Source organism: Protopterus annectens, chromosome 10.part0 (assembly GCF_019279795.1).
Source record: "Protopterus annectens isolate FY-2018-M chromosome 10.part0, PAN1.0, whole genome shotgun sequence".
NCBI lineage: Eukaryota > Metazoa > Chordata > Ceratodontiformes > Protopteridae > Protopterus > Protopterus annectens.
The window spans coordinates 629699287-629719295 of record NC_056744.1 but is presented as its reverse complement, the minus strand read 5'-3'; the positions used below and the strand labels follow the sequence as shown (position 1 = coordinate 629719295).

General features: G+C 43.0%; 1 protein-coding gene across 1 annotated transcript in view; it reads left to right on the top strand.

The window, feature by feature from the left end:
- MNS1 (meiosis specific nuclear structural 1) overlaps positions 1-20009 on the top strand; it is a gene marked incomplete at its 5' end in the record, with an annotated part of 589910 nt that overhangs the window by 346809 nt on the left and 223092 nt on the right. The window contains 2 exon segments of the mRNA XM_044085455.1: positions 784-1000; positions 1092-1199. Of these exon segments, the coding sequence (XP_043941390.1) occupies positions 784-1000; positions 1092-1199 (325 nt within the window).

Below are 20009 nucleotides of genomic sequence, written 5' to 3'. Positions count from 1 at the left end.
CCAGTATATGCTGTTAGAATGTATACATTTAAACATTTACAGTAATGCACATGCATTTCTTTTCCTTCCAGCAGGGCACACTGTTGACACATTTTAACACAAGCAAACCTCACAAATACATTTTCAGCACAAGCATCTGTACAAATCAGTTTGATATACAAATGACATATAATTATTTACAAAATTCCAGCTACCTGTGCTGGCATATGTTACAAATCCAATGCCCTATTTCTCCTGGCATGGCTGGCAGTACCTTCTATCATCACACCCAAATAATTACAATAGTAAGTAGTTGGAATTATTGTTTGTCATTCCGGAACTTCGCTTAAACCAGCTGGATATCTAAAGTAATACACACACACACACACACACACACACACACACACACACACACACACACACACACACACACACACACACACACATATACTTTGTCATCAAAGATCAAAATGCCAACTCTTGGTGGTCCCCAGTCCCCGAAGAGTGCATAACAAAATGTGCATAAGCGCAATACTCCGGCAGTAATGTGAGGAGGTGCTTAACCTTGATTTGTTAAAGAATCCGTAGGCTAAACAAGTAAAACAATGTCGTCTTTGGGTGTAGTATTCATCACTGTTCACTGTAAACTGTAATTGCCTTAAACTTAGCAACATTAACTATAGAAATCTAATTGCCACTAAAATCAGACTGGTCTAGGTTAAATTAATTGGCTCCATAGATATCGGTGTTTCTCGCTTACATAATACATTTTTAAAATGCTTTTCATTTCTCTCATATGTACAGAGAAAGACAATTAAAGCTGGAGAAACTAAAAACTACTCAAAGATATGTAGAAGAATTCAAGCAAAAACAGGCTGAATGGAGAAAAATGGAGCGAGAAAAAATGGAAGAAGAAAACAGGAAGATAATGAAGTTTGCCAACATGCAGCAAAGAAGAGAGGAAGATAGAATGGCTAAAGTTAGAGAAAGGGAGGAACATAAAGAACAACTTTACAAAAAGGTATATTTTCTGATCTTAAGAAATAAGGGATGCTGGACATTTTTTAAATCTACTTGAATGATTGTCTAATCGCTATTTTGTTAAATATTAGCTTGCAGACAACATTGAAAAGACAGTATATGAACATGAAGAAATGGAAAGAGTCCGACAAGAGCTTTATCTTGAAGAACAAGCAGAAGCAGAAAGGCAGAAGGAAATCGTAAGTATAATGAATTGTCAGTGTACTGTATGCACATGGTACATTATGGCTTCTCAGACTTTCAGATACTGTGGCAGCAGAAAAAAATACAGATGGCCCAATTGCTAGGCAACAGACTTTAAAGAAAATAGTTTGTTTTCTTCATTTTTGTGAGGGCTTTTCCAGTAGTATTACAGAATGGCTAAAAAATGTTTTTTTCTTGTAAGGCAGCACCAGTATCTTAGAAGACTAAACATACTAGAGTGAGTTAAAAACAAAGAAAGAATAAAGAACCTGTGGGCCTAAGCATGTTTTAAGAACATCAGGTAAGCATTACCATTAGACATCTGTTTCTTTTGAAGCTAGGCTACAGGAACCCATTGGAGCATGTATGAGAAGAGGGGAGTTCTGACCTCACTTCCAGTAGAGCATATATAGTTCTCATCTTTTGTGGTTACCTGAGCATACCCAAATAATGTGTAAAGGAAGTGGGGCACAACAAATGGAATATCCAATGCAATGTCAAGGACAAACAGTTGAAATAAAGGGTTCATCTGTTTATTTTTTTATATCGTATTGAAAAGGGCACAATTGATTACTGTCTTCACTTCTGGAGACACTAGCATTGGAAAGGTATATTGTCAGAAAAAGCTTATGCAGAATAGGTAAGAACATGTGCCACATCAGAAGCTTTATGAATCAAGATATAATTAGTTTAGTTTGGGTATGTGTCTGTATGACTCCTGAATATTTGTAAATACTGACAATTTGTAATTTTTTAAACATTCATCACATCTGCTTAGAGCACCAACACAGATAACCAACTACCTAATAGTCTAATACTTTATTGAGCACTCTTACAAAAGTGCTGTATAGAACCTCTGTCTTGTAAACTCATTGGGTAGCTTTTACAACAAAATATAGGCAACTGTAATTTGTGTTTTCTGTATGTAGAACACTAATAGTTTTATATTATACTAATAGACTTGGTTTCTGAAAATAAGTAAAGCAAAACAAGAAATATTGTGAATGAATAATTTTGAAAAGCAGACAAGAAAGGCTACACAGTTAAGATGTAGGTTTCCACACTACTTCACAGAGCTGTAAGCAACAGTGTAACAAACACCTTTATTACATTGTACATTGTTGTATTATATTGACTAATGAAATATTCTTTATCAAATTCTATACCTAATAGATATCTTTTTTCAGGGGGCATTGTCCCTAAACCTCCCTGATGTTTGGAGTTGCATGCCCACTAATTAAATATATTCACTGAGAGGTTGCACTACCTTGGTGATAAGGCAGTACTGAGTTTTGTTCCAAAACTCAATATTGCCTTTTGTTTTCAAAAGAGTGGAGCCTCAGACTTAGTAAATATGTTTTTTTGCTTTTAAGTAGCTATATAATATATATGGTTTATATTCTGATATGATTCATGTTTTTAAGTTTGAATATAGACATTCATATTTCATTGCTGTTGCTTTGTTTGTATTAATATAGCTGTATAGTTATATATTTAACATTCTTTTATGATTCATGGTTTTAAATGTGAATGTGGATGGATTCATACATTTCATTAGTCTTAGATCTGAAATATTAAAAGTTGGGTGTCTGGTACTCGACTGAGTATTTACCCGTTTAGAATACATGTATTCTTTGTCAGAAGATTAGAACTATCTAAATTGTCCACTTATTTACCTAGAGGTTACTCATATGGCTGAATTTGACAGTGTTTCTGTTGGTCCTGTTCTCACAGTTGTGGGTGATACATGCATTTCAAAATTTTCGTAGTTTCTGTTGGTGCCTCATGCATATAAATTTTTTTATCACTGCCTCAAGAGCTTGTAGGTGTTCCAAAGGAATGATCTGATGTTGTCAATTTTCATTCCAGCCTCCACTGATCCTTGACTGAGAGTCAAGGAGGAATGAAAATTGGCAACACAGATGGAATGTTATGGCAACTTTTTTTCTCACTTCAGCCTTGATGTTTGCATATCTTAGTTCCATCCTCTATTCACTGTTTCTTTTATTCCTCCATTTAAAAAAAAAACTTGTATTACTTTTTTCTCCCACTTATTGTATCTTGAGGATTCAGAATGAACCCCAGTGCTTGCAGTAAAGGCTGTGGTAAAAATAAATGTTTCTACTTTGTGGTATTTTTGATTCAAAGGCACATTAGCCATAGTGAAGAAAGGTCTCATTAATGGCTGATTTGCATGTCTCTGAATCGCTAACTACCACAAGTATAGAGCAGCACATTCTTTCAGTAAACAAAAGTCCAAGCTGCCCAAGGAAGCAGGAAACAAGCACTTTTAAAAGCACGATTTATTGCACGAAACCACAGCACATAGAAATCCCAACACACATTAACATTTCTGAAATCTCAGCCTATATGTTTTTGTTTGGTTTACTTCATCAGATGTGGACACCAAGGCTGTTGTGAGACAAACATGTCACATTAAAATGCAAACAGATAAAAATCCAAGTAGCATAAAACAAGGTTCAGGGTGGATAACTCATTAACTCACTCACACACACACACACACACACACACACACACACACACACACACACACACACACACATCATATACCTCTTACATGTCCCTGTTGTCTCCTTTTACATGTTTGCCCTTGCCCTCCTAAATCGCAGATCTTTACAGTTAAGTAATAATGCCAGACATTAGCTTTTCATTCCTATTAGCATTGTATAATGCATATTGATGCTTGAGCTGTTTCTCTATTAATTCCTTTTAGTAACAGTTTAAATAATCTCCCTGCTTTCATCTGTTATACCTCTCTGCTTTTTACTGAAGCTTTCTCCAATCTTCCCTTGTGACTCATGGACTGTTGCAAGCATTGGATCATAACCAGACATTAGAGCTTTATACATCTTATAATGTACAAAAAAAATAACAGATTAGTTAGCATAGTAAAATGTTAAGTTGTCAATCTCGCCTTCATTCTTGCTGGATGAGTTCGGAGCCGATCCTCGGCTCCGACTCGGCCAATACTAAAAGCTCGAGAGCTAATTCCATCGGCTCGAGGATCCCCTATATCCCACAATGCTAGGCGGTAACTACTCAGATCTCGTTTGCCGCTATAGCTACGAGGTGCTTTTCTTACCGGCTCAGGCAGGTAAGTAAATTTTTACCTTTGAGGTAGTACTAATTCCCCTTTCTTTTCTTAGTTATATATATTGATATTGTTTGTGTTAGTTTTTAGTTCTATCGACCCTTCTTTTTCGATTCCCACCCCTTTTATTGTTGTTAGTTCTAGGCCTTCGGCCCTTCCCTCACCCCAGTCCCTTTTTTTCAGTAGTGTTGTAGGGGCTTGTGTGCTTGTGTTTTATCTCTATTTTCTTAGTGTAGAGTGTCTGTGTGTGTGTGTTTGAGACAGCCCCTCTTCCTTATGTCTAAGGACAAGGTCTCAGGCTTCAAGAAGTGTGACTCGTGCTGTCAGAAGATGTCTCTGACAGACGGTCACACTTCTTGTGTGTACTGCCTGGGACCTGTGCACCTGCAGGACTCTTGTGCTGTCTGCCATGGTTTCAGCCCTCGAGTCCTGCAGGAGCGCAAAAACAAGCTCATCTTAAGGGGCTTGTTAAAGCCTGAAGGCCCCCCGACTCAGTCTGGGTCGGGTAAGCCTTCGAAAACTTCAAAACAGTCGACTCCTGCTCTTGAGTCGACTGTGGAAAAGTCGAAGCAGGCTCCGCCATCGGCTCCGGCCGGAGCCGATGTTCTTAGGCCTCAAACTGTTACCTCGGCTCCGGCTGGAGCCGAGGCTGATAAGTCTTCATCGGCTCCGATACCATCATCGGAGCCACTGTCTAAAAAGAGGTCTAGATCCCCATCCATCGGATCTATTCCTAAGCCTCTTACCGTTACTTCGGCTCCGGCTGGAGCCGAAGCTAGTAAGTCCCCATCGGCTCCGATACCATTATTGGAGCCATTTTACAGAAAGAGATCCAGGTCCCCATCCATTGGATCTGTGCACTCTGCGCCAGGTTCCCCTCTCCTTTCGGAGCGGAGTCACAAAACCCATTCCTCTCGGTCTTCTAGGTTGTCAGACCATGATTTGCAGAGGGTGGTGAGTAGACTTCTTAAGTCCGAGGCACTGGCCCAAATGCTCCATAGCCCGACTCATCAGTCATTGGCTATTCCCGTCTCAGATTACATTCCTCCTCCGACTCCTTCGAGTTCGGAGCCAAGGCTTGTTGGAGCCATGACTGTCGGTGCGTCGGATCCGATACCTTCCATTTCGGCTCCGTCGTCTGCTCTGATCCCCTCTTTGGAGGGATCTCGGCGCCGGACTTCCCTCGTCGGCTCCGAGGGGCCGAGTGGCATCAGACCCTTGTCCGACCCCGCTCTCCCTCTCGGGGCTTCGGCGCTGGTGAGTTCGGCTCCGACATCGGCTTCGGAGCCGTCTCTGTCGGTGCCGGGAGGGGTCCTTGTCTCTTCGAGCGAGGGCCTCGGGCCTTGCCTGACAGGGATGCCTTCGAGGTCATGTGGAGCGTGCTAGAACCAGGTTCTGCCCCTCAGTCGGTTCCCTCAGCCCCTCCATCTACAGTGCCTGCGGTGATTTCTACTCACCCCCTTGTCTCACACCGCAGAGAACCAACTCCTCAAGATTCCCCATTGGGAATTTCCTCCTCTTCTGAGGTCTCTCCTGACCCTGCAGGAGATCCCCCTAGGAAGAGGCAGTGCAAGAGGAAGCACATTGACTCCCCTGAGTCTATCACCTCTGACACTGACTTAGAGGAATCGAAGGGTCCCTCGTTCCCCTCTGAGGATGTCTCCTTTGCAGACATCCTTGAAATCCTCAAACAGAGGGGGAATTGGCCAGCCCTTAACCCTTCGGAGGATGAGTCAGTGTATCTTGAGGCGTTTGATTCTCGCCCTTCTACCTCCTGGGTGTCCCCTCCCTTTGACCCCTTATGGAAGTGGTGGCAAGGAAGGCTTGGACGGCTCCTGACTCAGTGGAACCCACCCCGAGGAGACCATCCAAATTTATCACTGCCCCCACAGACAAACAGTTTTTATCCAAAGGTGTCCCTGTTGATGCCATGGTGGTGGCTGCGGCCACAAAGAAGGAATTAGCTGATCCTTCGGTTCCTGTCCATCCTCCTAATAAAGAATCTAGGACCATGGACAGGTACGGCAAGCGGATGTTCTCGTCAGCGACCTTTTCAATGCGGTCCCTGAATTACTTATGCGAGATTTACTCAAGGATATGGGTGAACTGATGAAGGATCCTACAGCTGAGGGGTTCAAAGACACAATGAACTCCCAGTTGGCAACCCTAAATTCAATCGTGAACTCCTCCATGCGGCTAGTCTCGTACGCAGCAGATGGAGCGAGTAGATCCGCAGGCACAGGAGTTGCCTTACGAAGGCACGCCTGGATGCGGCTATGCAACTTTGCGGACCCTTTCAAGGCGTCCTTCACCAATTCCCCTTTTGATGGATCGTCTTTGTTTGGTCCACAGGTGAAGGATACATTGACCAGGTGCGAGGTGGAAGGTAAGACTCTCTCTGCCGTAGGAGTCCGTTTTTCCACCCCTTCTAGACCCTATCCCAAAGGTCAGAGGGAGGAAAGATGTGGTTCGAAAACAATCCCAGGGAGTCTCATCTGACGCACAAGGCCGATTTCCCCCTAGAGGCAGAGGGGGGAATAATAATAGACGCCGCCCCAGAGGCAGAGGAGGTCCGCAAAACCAGGGTAGCAGAAAGGTGTTCTCTGACCAACCCTTTCAGCACCCCTGAGGGACTGCCCGGCTGTCCGCCTTCGGAGGCAGTCGGGGGAAGATTATCTCTGTACCCAGAAGCCTGGCTTTCCCTAACTCAAGACAAATGGGTACAGTCGATCATATCCGAGGCTTACAAAATTCCCTTTATTCATATTCCAACACAACCAAAAAGATCCCTTCCAGACGTTCCACCCGGTCTAAGGGAAAAAGCAGCATTAGAAGTGTCAAAGCTGCTGTCAAAAAGAGTCATCCAATCAGTCCCAGCAGACCAGCAAGGATCCGGAATCTACTCCAAATTCTTTTTGATACCAAAAAAAACAGGGGACTTGGAGACCCATTCTGGATCTCAGCCGCTTAAACAAGTTTGTCAAAAAAACAAAATTCCGGATGGTCACGCTACAGTCCATCCTACCCTTCTTGGGTCAGGACAATTGGATGTGCTCGATAGATCTACAGGATGCGTACTATCACATCAAAATGAACCGACGCTCCAGGAGATATCTCCGCTTCAGGCTGGGAGCCAATCATTACCAATTCAGGGCCCTGCCCTTTGGTCTCACTACAGCCCCCCGGGTGTTCACCAAATGCATGGCAGTGGTCACGGCTCACTTGAGGCACCAGGGATTCCAGGTGTTTCCATATCTGGACGATTGGCTCCTTACTGCCACCACCAGACATCAGCTTCTCCTATCCAGGGATTTCACCATTCAAACCTGTCAAGCTCTAGGCATTTCAATAAATTTAGAAAAATCTGCCTTGTCGCCTTGTCAGTCTATTACTTTCATAGGCGCCAAATTAGATACACAGACCCTTTCAGCCACACTCACAGAGCAGAGGGTTTTAAATATCCGGAACCAAGTATCCCTTCTATCGCAATTAGTCAAAGTCAAAGCCAGACTGGTACTGAAGGTACTAGGACTCATGGCAGCAGCTATTCCCCTTCTCCCCTTAGCTCGCTTTTACATGAGGATCCTCCAATGGATGCTCTTTACCCAATGGTCCTTTCAACGACTCCCAATGTCCCACAGCATTTTGATAACTCAAGTATGCAAGAATCAACTGTCTTGGTGGGTAACGTCACCTCAACTTCTCCAAGGAAGACCCTTCCCTCTCCCCCCTCCAGTTGCCACGTTGACAACAGATGCCTCCCTGATCGGGTGGGGGGGGCATTATCAGGGCAGGACAGTCCAGGGCACATGGCAACCCTTCGAGTGCCACTTGCACATAAATGTCTTAGAGATGAGAGCAGTGCTTTTAGCGTTGCAAGCCTTAAACGACTCTCTTCCCAAAGGGACTATTGCAATTCAAACGGACAACATGTCCGTGGTGTGGTACATCAACAAACAAGGCGGAACCAGATCATACCCTTTATGTCGAGAAGCACTCAGACTTTGGCAATAGGCGATCTCTTCTCAGCGTTTTCTGATAGCGACGCACATTCCCGGGAAATCCAACGTCATTGCAGACAAGTTGAGCAGAGCAATTCTCATGCCACACGAGTGGTCTCTAAACAAATCAATTCTCAAAGAGGTATTTCTAAGATGGGGCCATCCTTGCTGCGATCTTTTTGCTACTCCCCAAAACAGCAAGTGTCAAGACTTCTTCACGCTCTTCCCGTTACCAGGCCATCCCACAAGAGACGCTCTAGTCCACGATTGGCCCCGGGGACTTCTGTATGCCTTTCCCCCCTTTCCACTGATACCTCAACTAATTCAGAAAGCCATTGCCTTGAGAGTGACTATGATCCTCATTGCCCCTTACTGGTCTCGACAGATATGGTTCCCCTTTCTTCATCGCTACCTTTTGGAGCAGCCTTGGCAACTGGACCCAGTACCAGATCTGATTACCCATCAGTCGGGTCAGCTGCACCAATCTCTGTCTTCAATAAACCTCACAGCATGGTTTCTCCAATTCCTACCTTAGCCAGGCTTCCATCAATATCTCGCTCGGTTCGAGATATCTTGATAGCCTCTCATAAATCCTCTACCCGGAAGATTTATACTAGTAAATGGAAACGTTTTTCCCTTTGGGCATCATCGAAAAGCATTGATCCTTTTACTGCACCTATCCAGTCTATTTTAGACTTTCTGGCAGAACTTTTTCATTTAGGATCTTCTGCATCAACCATTAGAGTTCAATTGGCTGCCATATCAAATTTTCATGTTGGTGTCTCAGAATCCAGCATCATGGCTCACAAACTCTGTAAAGCCTTCTTAAGAGGTGTATTTCTTATCAAACCTCCAACCAAAGACCCTCCGCCTCAATGGGATTTAAACTTGGTTCTGGCATCTTTAATTCTTCCCCCCTTTGAACCAGCGGATTCATGTTCTCTGAAATTGCTTTCTTGGAAGACACTTTTTCTGGTAGCTATAACTTCAGCGAAAAGAGTATCAGAACTCCATGCTCTATGCAGTCGCCCTCCTTACTTAGTTTTTCACAAAGACAGGGTATCTCTCCGGACTAATCCATCCTTTTTACCAAAAATTTCTTCTCAAATTAACCTAAACCAGGTTATTGATCTTCCCGTTTTTTTCCCTAACTATTCAAAAGCTGCATTTTTTGGATGTTCATCGCCAACTGAGATATTACTTAGACAGAACTAAACAACTCAGGAAATCTGATCAATTGTTTCTGTCATATGCAGAAGGAAGATTGGGCCTTCCAGTCACTAAAGTATCTCTATCTAGATGGCTCACCTCTACAATTACTTTTATCTATGAGATCAGACATCAAAAATTACCCTCAAGACCTAGAGCTCATTCAACTAGGGCAGTAGCTACATCCATAGCCTTTCAGGACAGGTTGCCTATAGACTTAATTTGTGCAGCAGCCACCTGGGCTTCTCCTCATACATTCATTTCACATTACAAATTGGACATGGTCTCCAGAAGCCGTGCCAATTTTGGTTCCACTGTTCTCAAGAGTCTGTTCCGATAGGCCACCGGGATAAGGTGCTAGGGACGCGGTCCCATCCAGCAAGAATGAAGGCGAGATTGACAACTTAACATTAAGAAGTTATGTACCTACCATAATGTTCCATGTTAGTTGTCTTCTTCTCACCTTCTTTCTTGCGTCCCTCCCGCCTTCCCCCAAGCCTGGACAGACCGACCGGAATTCTTTTGTGTTTCTTCCTCTGAAAATTGTTAATCCATTCTTGGAGAATAGTATTGCTTGGTATAGCTACCAAACGAGATCTGAGTAGTTACCGCCTTAGCATTGTGGGATATAGGGGAGCCTCAAGCCGGTGGAATTAGCTCTCGAGCTTTTAGTATTGGCCGAGTCGGAGCCGAGGATCGGCTCCGAACCCATCCAGCAAGAAAGAAGGCGAGAAGAAGACAACTAACATGGAACGTTATGGTAGGTACATAACTTCTTATTAATGCTCCTGCTTTCTGTTTAAAGGGTGAAGGCTTTAAAGCCTTTTCCTCCCCCATTTATTTTACACACTTTTCTTTCTTTACAGACTTTAATAATATTTAAGTGTTTCCCATGTATCTAGTGGTGGTGCAAAGGACCAATATCCTCTGTGTGAGGTGGGGAGGGTACAAAGTCTGTCTTTTTAATGCCTTTACAACATTACAACACCAGAAAAACAATTCCTCCCTTCTTTTCCTTAACATGAATGTTAGAAGCATTTTAAATAAAGTTGTCACGAGATGGGTTGCCAACTGGCTCATGGATAGAACCCATATGGTGAGAGTTGCAGGCTCTATGTCCGACTCTAAACTGGTTACAAGTGGCGCCCCCCCAGGGCTCAGTCTTAGGAGCCCTCCTGTTCGGTATATACTTCTCAGAGGTACAGGCAAGCATAGGAGGACTATGGCTGACCAAGTTCGCAGACAACTGCAAACTAGGGGTCATAACTGATTCCCCGGCTGATACAGACATCCTCCAGAAGGGTCTCACTGAGACAGATACCTGGTGTCAAAATCATGGCCTCAAATTAAATGCCAAAAAGTGCATAGTCATCCCCTTTGGAAAAAACAAAGTACCCATGAACTACCACATAGGTGGTAATCCGCTAAATACAGAAAATGTAAAAAGGGATCTGGGGACCCAAGTAGATAGTAATCTCTCCTTTGATAATCATATTGCCAAGGTGGTTAGAAAATCCTTCTATGTGGCCCACCTAATCACAAAAGGGTTCGCATCTAGAACAAAAGAGGTTATTGTGCCTCTCTACTCATCACTCATTAGACCCATCATAGAATACAATGCCCCATTTGAGATGTACCTTACAAGACACCTGCAACAGCTGGAAAGACCACAAAAGTACCTCACTAAGAGGATTACTGGCCTCAAACAAATGCCCTATGCAGCCCGACTGAAGAAACTCCAGCTGTACTCGGTTGCATACCGCTTACTCAGAGGTGATCTCTGCCTGACATACAAGGCCATGTCCAACCCAGAATTGATGGACATGCTCCACCTAAAAAAAAACAAATCCCGGAGAGCCACACGCTCTAGAGATATAAACCTCACCACAATGATAAATAGGACATGCTGGAGGGATAGATTCCTCTCCCAGAGACTCCCCATGCTTTGGAACAGGATTCCAGTATATATCAGGCAGAGCCCCTCACTAACATTCTTTAAGAGAAACCTTGATGGGTGGATGGGAAACAGAAAATTTACCCCGGGGATCACTGCAGTGGCTCTGTTGGACAGTAGCGCAGGGAACTAATGGCTCTGCTGGACAGGGGCACAGGGAACTAATCTAAGGGGGTGGCGAAAGCCAACACATTCTGGCTAGACTTATAAATGCCCTTGGGCAGATAGCCTAATACTTACCTATGAACCTATGACCTTCATGCCTTGCTCTCCGTTTACGTACCAGATATTGTAATATTAACAGAAACATGGCTAAAACCAGACAATAACAATAATGAAATAATAGCCCCTGGCTATAATATCTCGAGTGGTAAAAAGGGTGGGGGGGTAGCAATCTTATTCAAAAGCCAGCTAATTCTTGACCACCTAGATTTAAACATACCCAACTTTGACAAAGCAGAACTCATCTTTGCTAAGCTAAAAATGAATCCCAAAAACATATTAATATCATATCTAGACTGAATTCTTGTAAGTATCCCCTCCCTTTCATCTCAATTTGGCTGTCTGCCTGACAGCCTAAGTGACCATCAGCCAACCTTTCTCTTCAGAACCCGTACACACCAGTTCAGTCAGACTTCCTTTCGAGTAGTCAGAAATAAAATAAAAAAAAAAACTTTAACCCTAACAACTTCATCACCTTTCTAAAATGTTGTAACTGGAACTCTCACTACTTCTTGATGACACCATACACTACTTTAACTCAACCTTTTCAGAAATACTGAACCACCACGCACCCCCTAGAACTGTCAGAGTCAAAGCCAACCACGCATCATGGCTAACTAAAGAATATAAATCTATACTCAAGGCCAGAAACAAAGTTTGGGAGCAATTTCACAAATACAAAACCCAAATAGCAAGCCAAAAATTCTTAGAATGCCAAAACAAAGCTAAGAAACTAGTAAAATTAGACTAGAAAAACTACTATCTTAACATCCTGACAAAGCACGCTAAAAACCCTCAAAAATTCTGGGCTGCAGTTAATAGCACACTACAACCAGGTAAATCAGCTACTCCCACACCAACAATGGCAAACAGTTCAGATAACATTCTCACACAATTCAATAAATATTATTTCACAAAAACAATTCAAGACCTTGCTGACTCCCAAAGTAATGCAAGCTGTTCTAATAAGTCCACAGCCCAACATAGCATCAACTCTCAAAATAACACCTTCCACTTTAACCTACACCCAGCATCTGTCAAATATCTTTCAGCACTTCTCCAAAAACTCAAAGCACCCACCGTGGCCACTGATTGCTTACCGACAGAATTCCTACAGTTAGCAGCTAAAGCAATAGTCTATCCTGTACCCATACTCATAAATAGATCAATATCAGAGAACAAGGTCCCTGTTATTTGGAAACCTCCCACATTATACCCCTACACAAGGGAGGTAACTCCACCAAACTCAATAATTATTGTCCATTTGCCATCCTATACCCCTTATCTAAAATCTTAGAGAGAGTTGTCCATACTCAACTAATGGACTACCTACTCAAAACCAAACTACTCACTAATACCCTACATGGTTTTAGACCCTTCCACAGCACCACCACAGCTCTAAAGTCCTTTATAACACCATTAATCACTATAGAAACAGTGGGCAATTTGTCTGTACCATATTTTTGGACTTATTCAAAGCCTTTGATATGGTTAACCATAATAAACTTATCAATATTCTCTCCAGTGTAAACCTTAATATCCCTGCTATTACATGGTTCCAAAGCTACCTATCAAGATGTCAAAAGGCAGTCCAATGGCAACACCAAGTTTCTACTCTTCTTCCGGTTGCCTTAGGGGTTCCTCAAGGCTCCATTCTTGGGACATTGCTATTTTCAATTTTCACTAACCAGCTCTCTGCCTCCACACTAAATGCCTCAGTAGTACAATATGCTGATGACTCCACCCTAATGTGTGCAGCTCCTACACTAAAAGACCTCCACACCTTATCCCAAGACTCCTTTCTATCTGTTGAAACATGGCTTACAAACTCCCAACTCATTCTTATTTATTTTTATTTATTTTTTATTTTATTTTACATTTGTTGACCGGGAGGATCCGACTGGATACATGTCCATTTTCAGCGGAGGCCCGGGGAGAAAAGCTCCAAACACATGTGACAAAAAGCATTTAAATAACAGTGTAAGCAAATTTTACATTCAAAATTAGAGCATGATAAGTTATTATTTCTAATTTATCTAAGATATCAGAGGATTAGGATAGTAAGTAGATGTAGGAGATTCAGGTGTTTAGGCTGTTAGTCACGACTAGAGTAGACTATCCCGGGTTTAGGCAATGGCAACTTCGCATTGAACCTAGATGTGTTTTTAGCTTAGTTTTGAATTGACTTAAAGTAGAGATGGATATAATATCATGGGGAAGTTTGTTCCAAATTTTACCTGCAGCGTTGGTGAGAAGGGAGTCACCAGCAGAGTTATTAGTTTTGAATGTTTGGATTAGGAGACGGTTGGATGACCTCAATGGTCGTGGGTTGTTACAAAGGGGAAGCAGCATTTTGAGTGAAGGAGCATATTCAGGATTGTATATAATTTTGTAGGTAAGGACTAGTAGGTTGTAAGAAATAAGGTTAGGAAGCTCAGTCCAGTTGAGCTTGGCTAAGTTGGTACAATGATGGGTCCTATATGGTGACCCAGTAACAAACCTTGCAATATGATTGTAGCAATTGGAGAGTTTGTTCATGACAGTTTTACTTATATTGTGAAGTAAGGGGGACGAGTACAGGAGTGATGAGAGAAGGTGAGTCTGGGCGATGGCCATTTTAGCTTGTGGGGTCAAAAAGCTATTTATTCTATATAAAGAGCCTAGCTTCTTATTAATGGTCTTAATCATTTGGTTTACGTGTATATCAAATTTTAGTTTGTTGTCTATGGTTACCCCTAGTAATTTTGTCGAAAGGTCCGGAGAAATTATGGTCCCATCCTTAGCTTGGATAGTAAAGTTGATGGAGCAGGACCTTTTAGTTGGTGGAAACAACAACATTTTAGTTTTTTTTGGATTAAGAATCAAGCGACGACTGGAGAGCCAGTTTTCTATTTTGCTGAAAGTAGACTGGGTTAATAATTGTAAATCTGAAGGGGTAGTACCAGAGCAAATTAACGTAGAATCGCTCTGTATTGTATGCAACTGGCATTAGGAATAACTGTGTGCAGATCATTGATAAAGATGGAAAATAATAGCGGCCCTAAAATAGATCCTTGAGGGACTCCCAATGTATTGGGTAGTAACTTAGAGAGTTTGGTCTGCCATAAAACTGCTTGTTTTCTGCCAGATAGATAGGAACTAAACCATTGTACAGCAATGGTGTCCAGACCAAGTGAAGGCAATGTGTTGATTAGAAGTTTATGATCCACCATATCGAAGGCCTTTGACAGATCCAGAAATAGTGCAGATGAGATATTATTATTGTTACGATGGGTGTTAATGGTGTTTGAAAAGACAAGCAGGGCTGAGGTAGTACTATGGAGGGGTCTGAAACCATGTTGGGTATCAGCCAGAAGTTGATTGACAGTTAGGTGTTGCATGAACTGTTTCTGAACACATTTTTCCATTATTTTTGCTAGAGGGGAAAGTATGGATATGGGCCTATAGTTAGAGAGATCTGTGGAAGTGCCTCCCTTGTGGAGAGGAATTACATAAGATATCTTCCAGATCTCGGGGATTTTGGCCTCTGCTAAGGAGCGGTTGATGAGGATTGGCACTGGGTAAGCAATTACCTCAGCTGTTTTTTGCAAATAATCAGCTGGGAGTTGGTCGGCAGAGAGTGTGGAGGGTTTTAGTTTTTTGATTAATTTACAAATAAATGAAGTTGCTACAGGTTGAAAGGTAAGTAGGGGAATATTTTTGAATGTACGAGAGTCAAAGGTATGAGAGCTGGGTGGTAATTGATTAGACAGAGTTTGAATAGTCTCAGTGAAGAAGTGGTTAAAACTATTAGAGACATCATCAGGGGATTTATCAATGAGTGTGGCAGGGACAGGGGTAGTAGTACAACCAGGGTGAAGAAGTTGATTTAGTCCAGCTCAAAATTTTTGTGGACAGTTTTGGTGGTCAGTTTGCAATTTACAATAGTATTGTCTTTTATCTAGTAATATTAGCCTTAATCCCAGCAAAACAAAACTACTTCATGTGAAGTTGTTCTATCTCGCCGTCCATTATTTACTGATGGGTTCAGAGCCGATCCCTTGGCTCCAAGTCAGCATCTACTGCAAAGCTCGAGGCCAAGTCCCTATCCCATGATGCACCCTGAGTTACCTCAGATCTAGTTTGCCGCTGCAACTGATCGAAGGTTCTTGCTAGCTCGGGCCAGTAAAAACTTTTATATCTTTATATTTGCAAAAATTATTGGTAGTTTACTGTTTAAATGCTTAGATATTTAGATTAGATAAGCTCCTAAAGCTTTATTGTAGTGTTCCCTTCCCTGTGTGCTATCTTTATTATATATTTGGCCTCGTTTTTTTTTTCATAGGCCTATTTAAACTTCTATTTCAATTTTTGACTAAAATAATTGTTATTCTGTGACCGTTTTGGTCACATATGTTATTAGTATAATATTGTGCGTTTCCTAGTGCCTTTTCAGTGACCCTTTGTCACTTTTTTCCTAAAGAATATTTAATAATTATTAGTCTTAAGTGTGTTATTTAGAAGGCTTGTTAGTAGTTATAGTTAGCCTTGGTTTTAAAGGTGTGTGTGTGTGTGTGTGTGTGTGTGTGTGTGTGTGTGTGTGCCTGTAGTTACAGCTAGCCTGCTTTTTATTAGAAGGCTTATCAGTAACTTTATTTTAGCCTTAGTTTGAAAGGCTTGTGTGTGTGTCTCTCTGATTATAGTTAGCCTGTTTTTTGTTAGAAGGCTGTTCTATATTGCTGTTGTTGGGTGTGTCCATTTTTGTTATGGCTGATGACAAAGACAAACACCCTAAGTCAGGGTTTAAAAAATGCCCTAAATGTGGGCAGAAGATGTCTGTTACAGACTGCCATGTGAATTGTGTATACTGCTTGGGTGCCTTGCACTTACATGTGCTGTATGTCATTCCTTTTCATCTAGAGTTCTCCAAGAGAGAAAAAAGAAGTTATAGATACAGGTTTGTTGAAACCTTTCTTTCAGGAGGCTTTGAGTGACCAGGATGGATATAGTAAGTCCTCAAAGTCCTCCAAGACTTCTGGAGAATCAAAAAAAATCTAAAGAGTCTGTGACATTGGCTCCACAGGTCTCGGAGCCGACTGTCTTCTCCTTTTTGGAGCCGGTCCCCAGTCTTGGCACCAGTATCCTAAACTTTTAAATCGTCTATTCTCCAGTCAGTACCATCAGTCCTATCATCTCGATCTTCTGTGAGCCTGTCTGATTTGGATGTGGATTGGGTGGTGCAGAAGCTTTTACAGGCACCGGCCTTTGCCAAATTATCAGCTCCAACCCAGGAGGCTTCGGAGCCGAAGACCCTTATGCCAGCTATATCTATTCCTTCTCTGAGCCATACCGGTCCGTTGGGGCCGGAGGAGTCAGACCTGCTGATTGTGGACCCTTTGGAGCCGACGCCTACTCCAGTGTCTTCGGCTCCGTTCACTCTGACGTCCTCGGCGCTGATCAAGGACTCTAGGAGCCAACACTCTGTGGTTGGGTCCGGGGAGGATAGTTGAACCGACTTGTCGGTTCTGACTTTGCCTCTTGGGGCTTCGGCTCTGATGGGCTTGGATGATCTTGGCTCCTACCTCGGGCTCAGAGCCCACTGTTCCAGTGCCGGGGTTATCAACGGTTTCCTCGGCTCTTTCGGTCCCTTCACATCGGAGCAGAAGTGCTTTCGAAGCCATGAGGAGAGTTATGTCTCCCAAGACATCCTCAACTTTGGGGTCTAGCTTCTTCATCCCATAAAGTGCCTGTGTCTGCTTCTGCCTCACAGATTCTTGCTAATTGCAGAGACCCAGAGCCTCAGGAAGCCTCATTGGGTCGTCCATGCTCTTCCAAGACCTCCCCAGAAGCTCCCACTGATGAGGTTCCCAGGAAGAGAATGTGTAAGAGGAAACACTTGGACTCCCCTCAGGAGTCATTAACATCTGACACTGACTTGGATGAATCAGAAGGGTCCCCACAGTCCCCCACTGAGGATATGTCATTTGCTGAGATACTGGAAATCCATAGGCAGAGGGGTGACTAACAGTCCACCAACCCTACTGAGGACGAGTCCATCCTCCTGAAGGCTTTCGCGTCTCAACCCTCCACCTCTTGGGTGTCTCCGCCCTTCGATGAGCTGATGCAGCTGGTCTCACGAAGGGCATAGGAGTCTCTGGATACTATGGAGCCTGTCCCTAGGAGGCCTAATAAGTTCATTTCTGCCCCCCCGAGATAACTCTTTCTTGACAAACGGTGTGCCAGTTGATGCCATGGTGGTGGCAGCAGCCACCAAAAAGGAAATGTCTGAAACTTCCTCATCTAACCATCCTCCTAACAGAGACTCCAGGATCATGGATAGATATGGGAAGCCCATATTTAGTTCAGCGACTTTTGCTCTTCATTCGCTTAACTATTTAACCCATTTTACCAGACTCCAAAGGGATCTCCTTAAAGAGCTGGGAGATGCTCTTCAGGGTACAGTAGCTGCAGGAGCTACAGACAAAGTTGCCGCCCAGCTTGCTACCCTCAATTCTATAGTGAACCTGTCCATGCGCCTCATTTCATATGCAGCTGATGGAACGAGTAGGGCAGCAGGTACAGGAGTTGCTCTTAGGAGACACTCCTGGATGCACTTTTGTTCCTTCGCAGAGCCCTTCAAGTCATCCTTCATGAATACCCCCTTTGATGGCTCATCCCTTTTCGGGCCTAAAGTCAAGGAAACCTTAACCAGGTGTGAGCAGGACGGAAAGACTGTCTGCTGTTAGGGTCTATTTTTCCACCCCTACCAGACCCTGCCCCTTCAGAACATACGTGGTAAACCCCCCTCCAGGGGCAGAGGAGGGGGCAATAATGAAAGATGCCACCCTCATGGCAGAGGGGGTCTGCAACACCAGGGCAACAGAGATCACTTCTTTGGGAAAGCCGTACCAGCGCTCCTGAAAGGAGGCCCGACTGTCCTGCTCTGGAGCCAGTCGGCAGTCGCTTATCTTTGTACCCAGGCGCCTGGCTCAAAATAACAAATGACAACTGGGTACAAAGTATCATTTCCAGAGGATACTTCATCCCTTTCACCACACCCCCTCCACTGATAAGAAAAATCCCGGACGTTCCACCCAGTTACAGGGAACAAGCAACAGTAGAGGTCCAGGCATTACTAAGAAAAAGAGTCATCCAGCCAGTCCCAGCAGACCAGACAGGATCCAGAATTTACTCAAGATTCTTTTTAGTTCCAAAAATTACGGGACTGGAAACCTATATTGGACCTCAGCAGACTAAACAAATCTGTAAAGAAAGAGAAGTTTCGGATGGTCACGCTTCAGTCAGTACTTCTCTTATTTATTTATTTAGTTAATTAGTTATTTATTGACATTTTATTAACCGGGTTTGTCCAACTGGGCTTGTGGCCCATTTTCAGTGTAGACCCGAGGAGAAAAGCTCCAGTAGTACATTTTAAACAAGTACAATTTTAAACAATATTGATATAATAGCAGTTGTAGCAAAAAGATTCACATATGTTGGGATACATGCATAAAGTTAAAGTTGCATTAAAAAGAAGCAAGTAACAATTTTACATTGATATAGTTCAATAGGTCAACAATAAACATTTTTTGTTTGTATAAAATTATGCAAATGCATAGTAGACACATTGGAGAGAGAGGTGTAATGCGGTACTAAGTATGGTCCTTTTGAGGGTACATAAAGGGAAGGAAGACTAGGTAGGGTCATGGCAAGGTCAGGTTCTGGAATTGAGAAAATAAGCTTATAGTTCATTTTTAAAGTGTGAGGTGGGGGAGATTTAACGTAAGTCAAGGGAAAGTTTGTTCCAAGCATGGGCAAGGGAGTGTTTGTAGAGTAGTTTGCCTACTGACCTTTTTGGGTGGTAGATATCAAGTAATTGTTGGTTAGAAATACGGAGATTCCTTCCTCGCAGCATATAATCTTTATTGGAGCAGAACTGGACACCACTACCACCACCACCACACTAAGACTTCCAGTAGAAAGAGTCTTACTTCTCCGTCAGCATGCCCACATTCTATTATCCAAAAACAAAACACCGGCATCAGAATTTCTGAAATTGTTAGGTATGATGGCAGCAGCAATTCTAGCCATACCACTAGGTCATATGCACATGCGTATACTACAATGGCTGTTGTTCACTCAATGGTCTTAACAAGAGCTTCCCATGTCTCACATGATAATGATCACAAATTCCTGCAAAAAGGAACTTCGGTGGTGGTTGACCTCACTTCCCTTCCTAGGGAAAGACAATTGGATGTGCTTGATAGATGTCCAGGATGCATACTACCACATAAAAATGGCTAGGCCATCCAGGGATCATCTGTGCTTC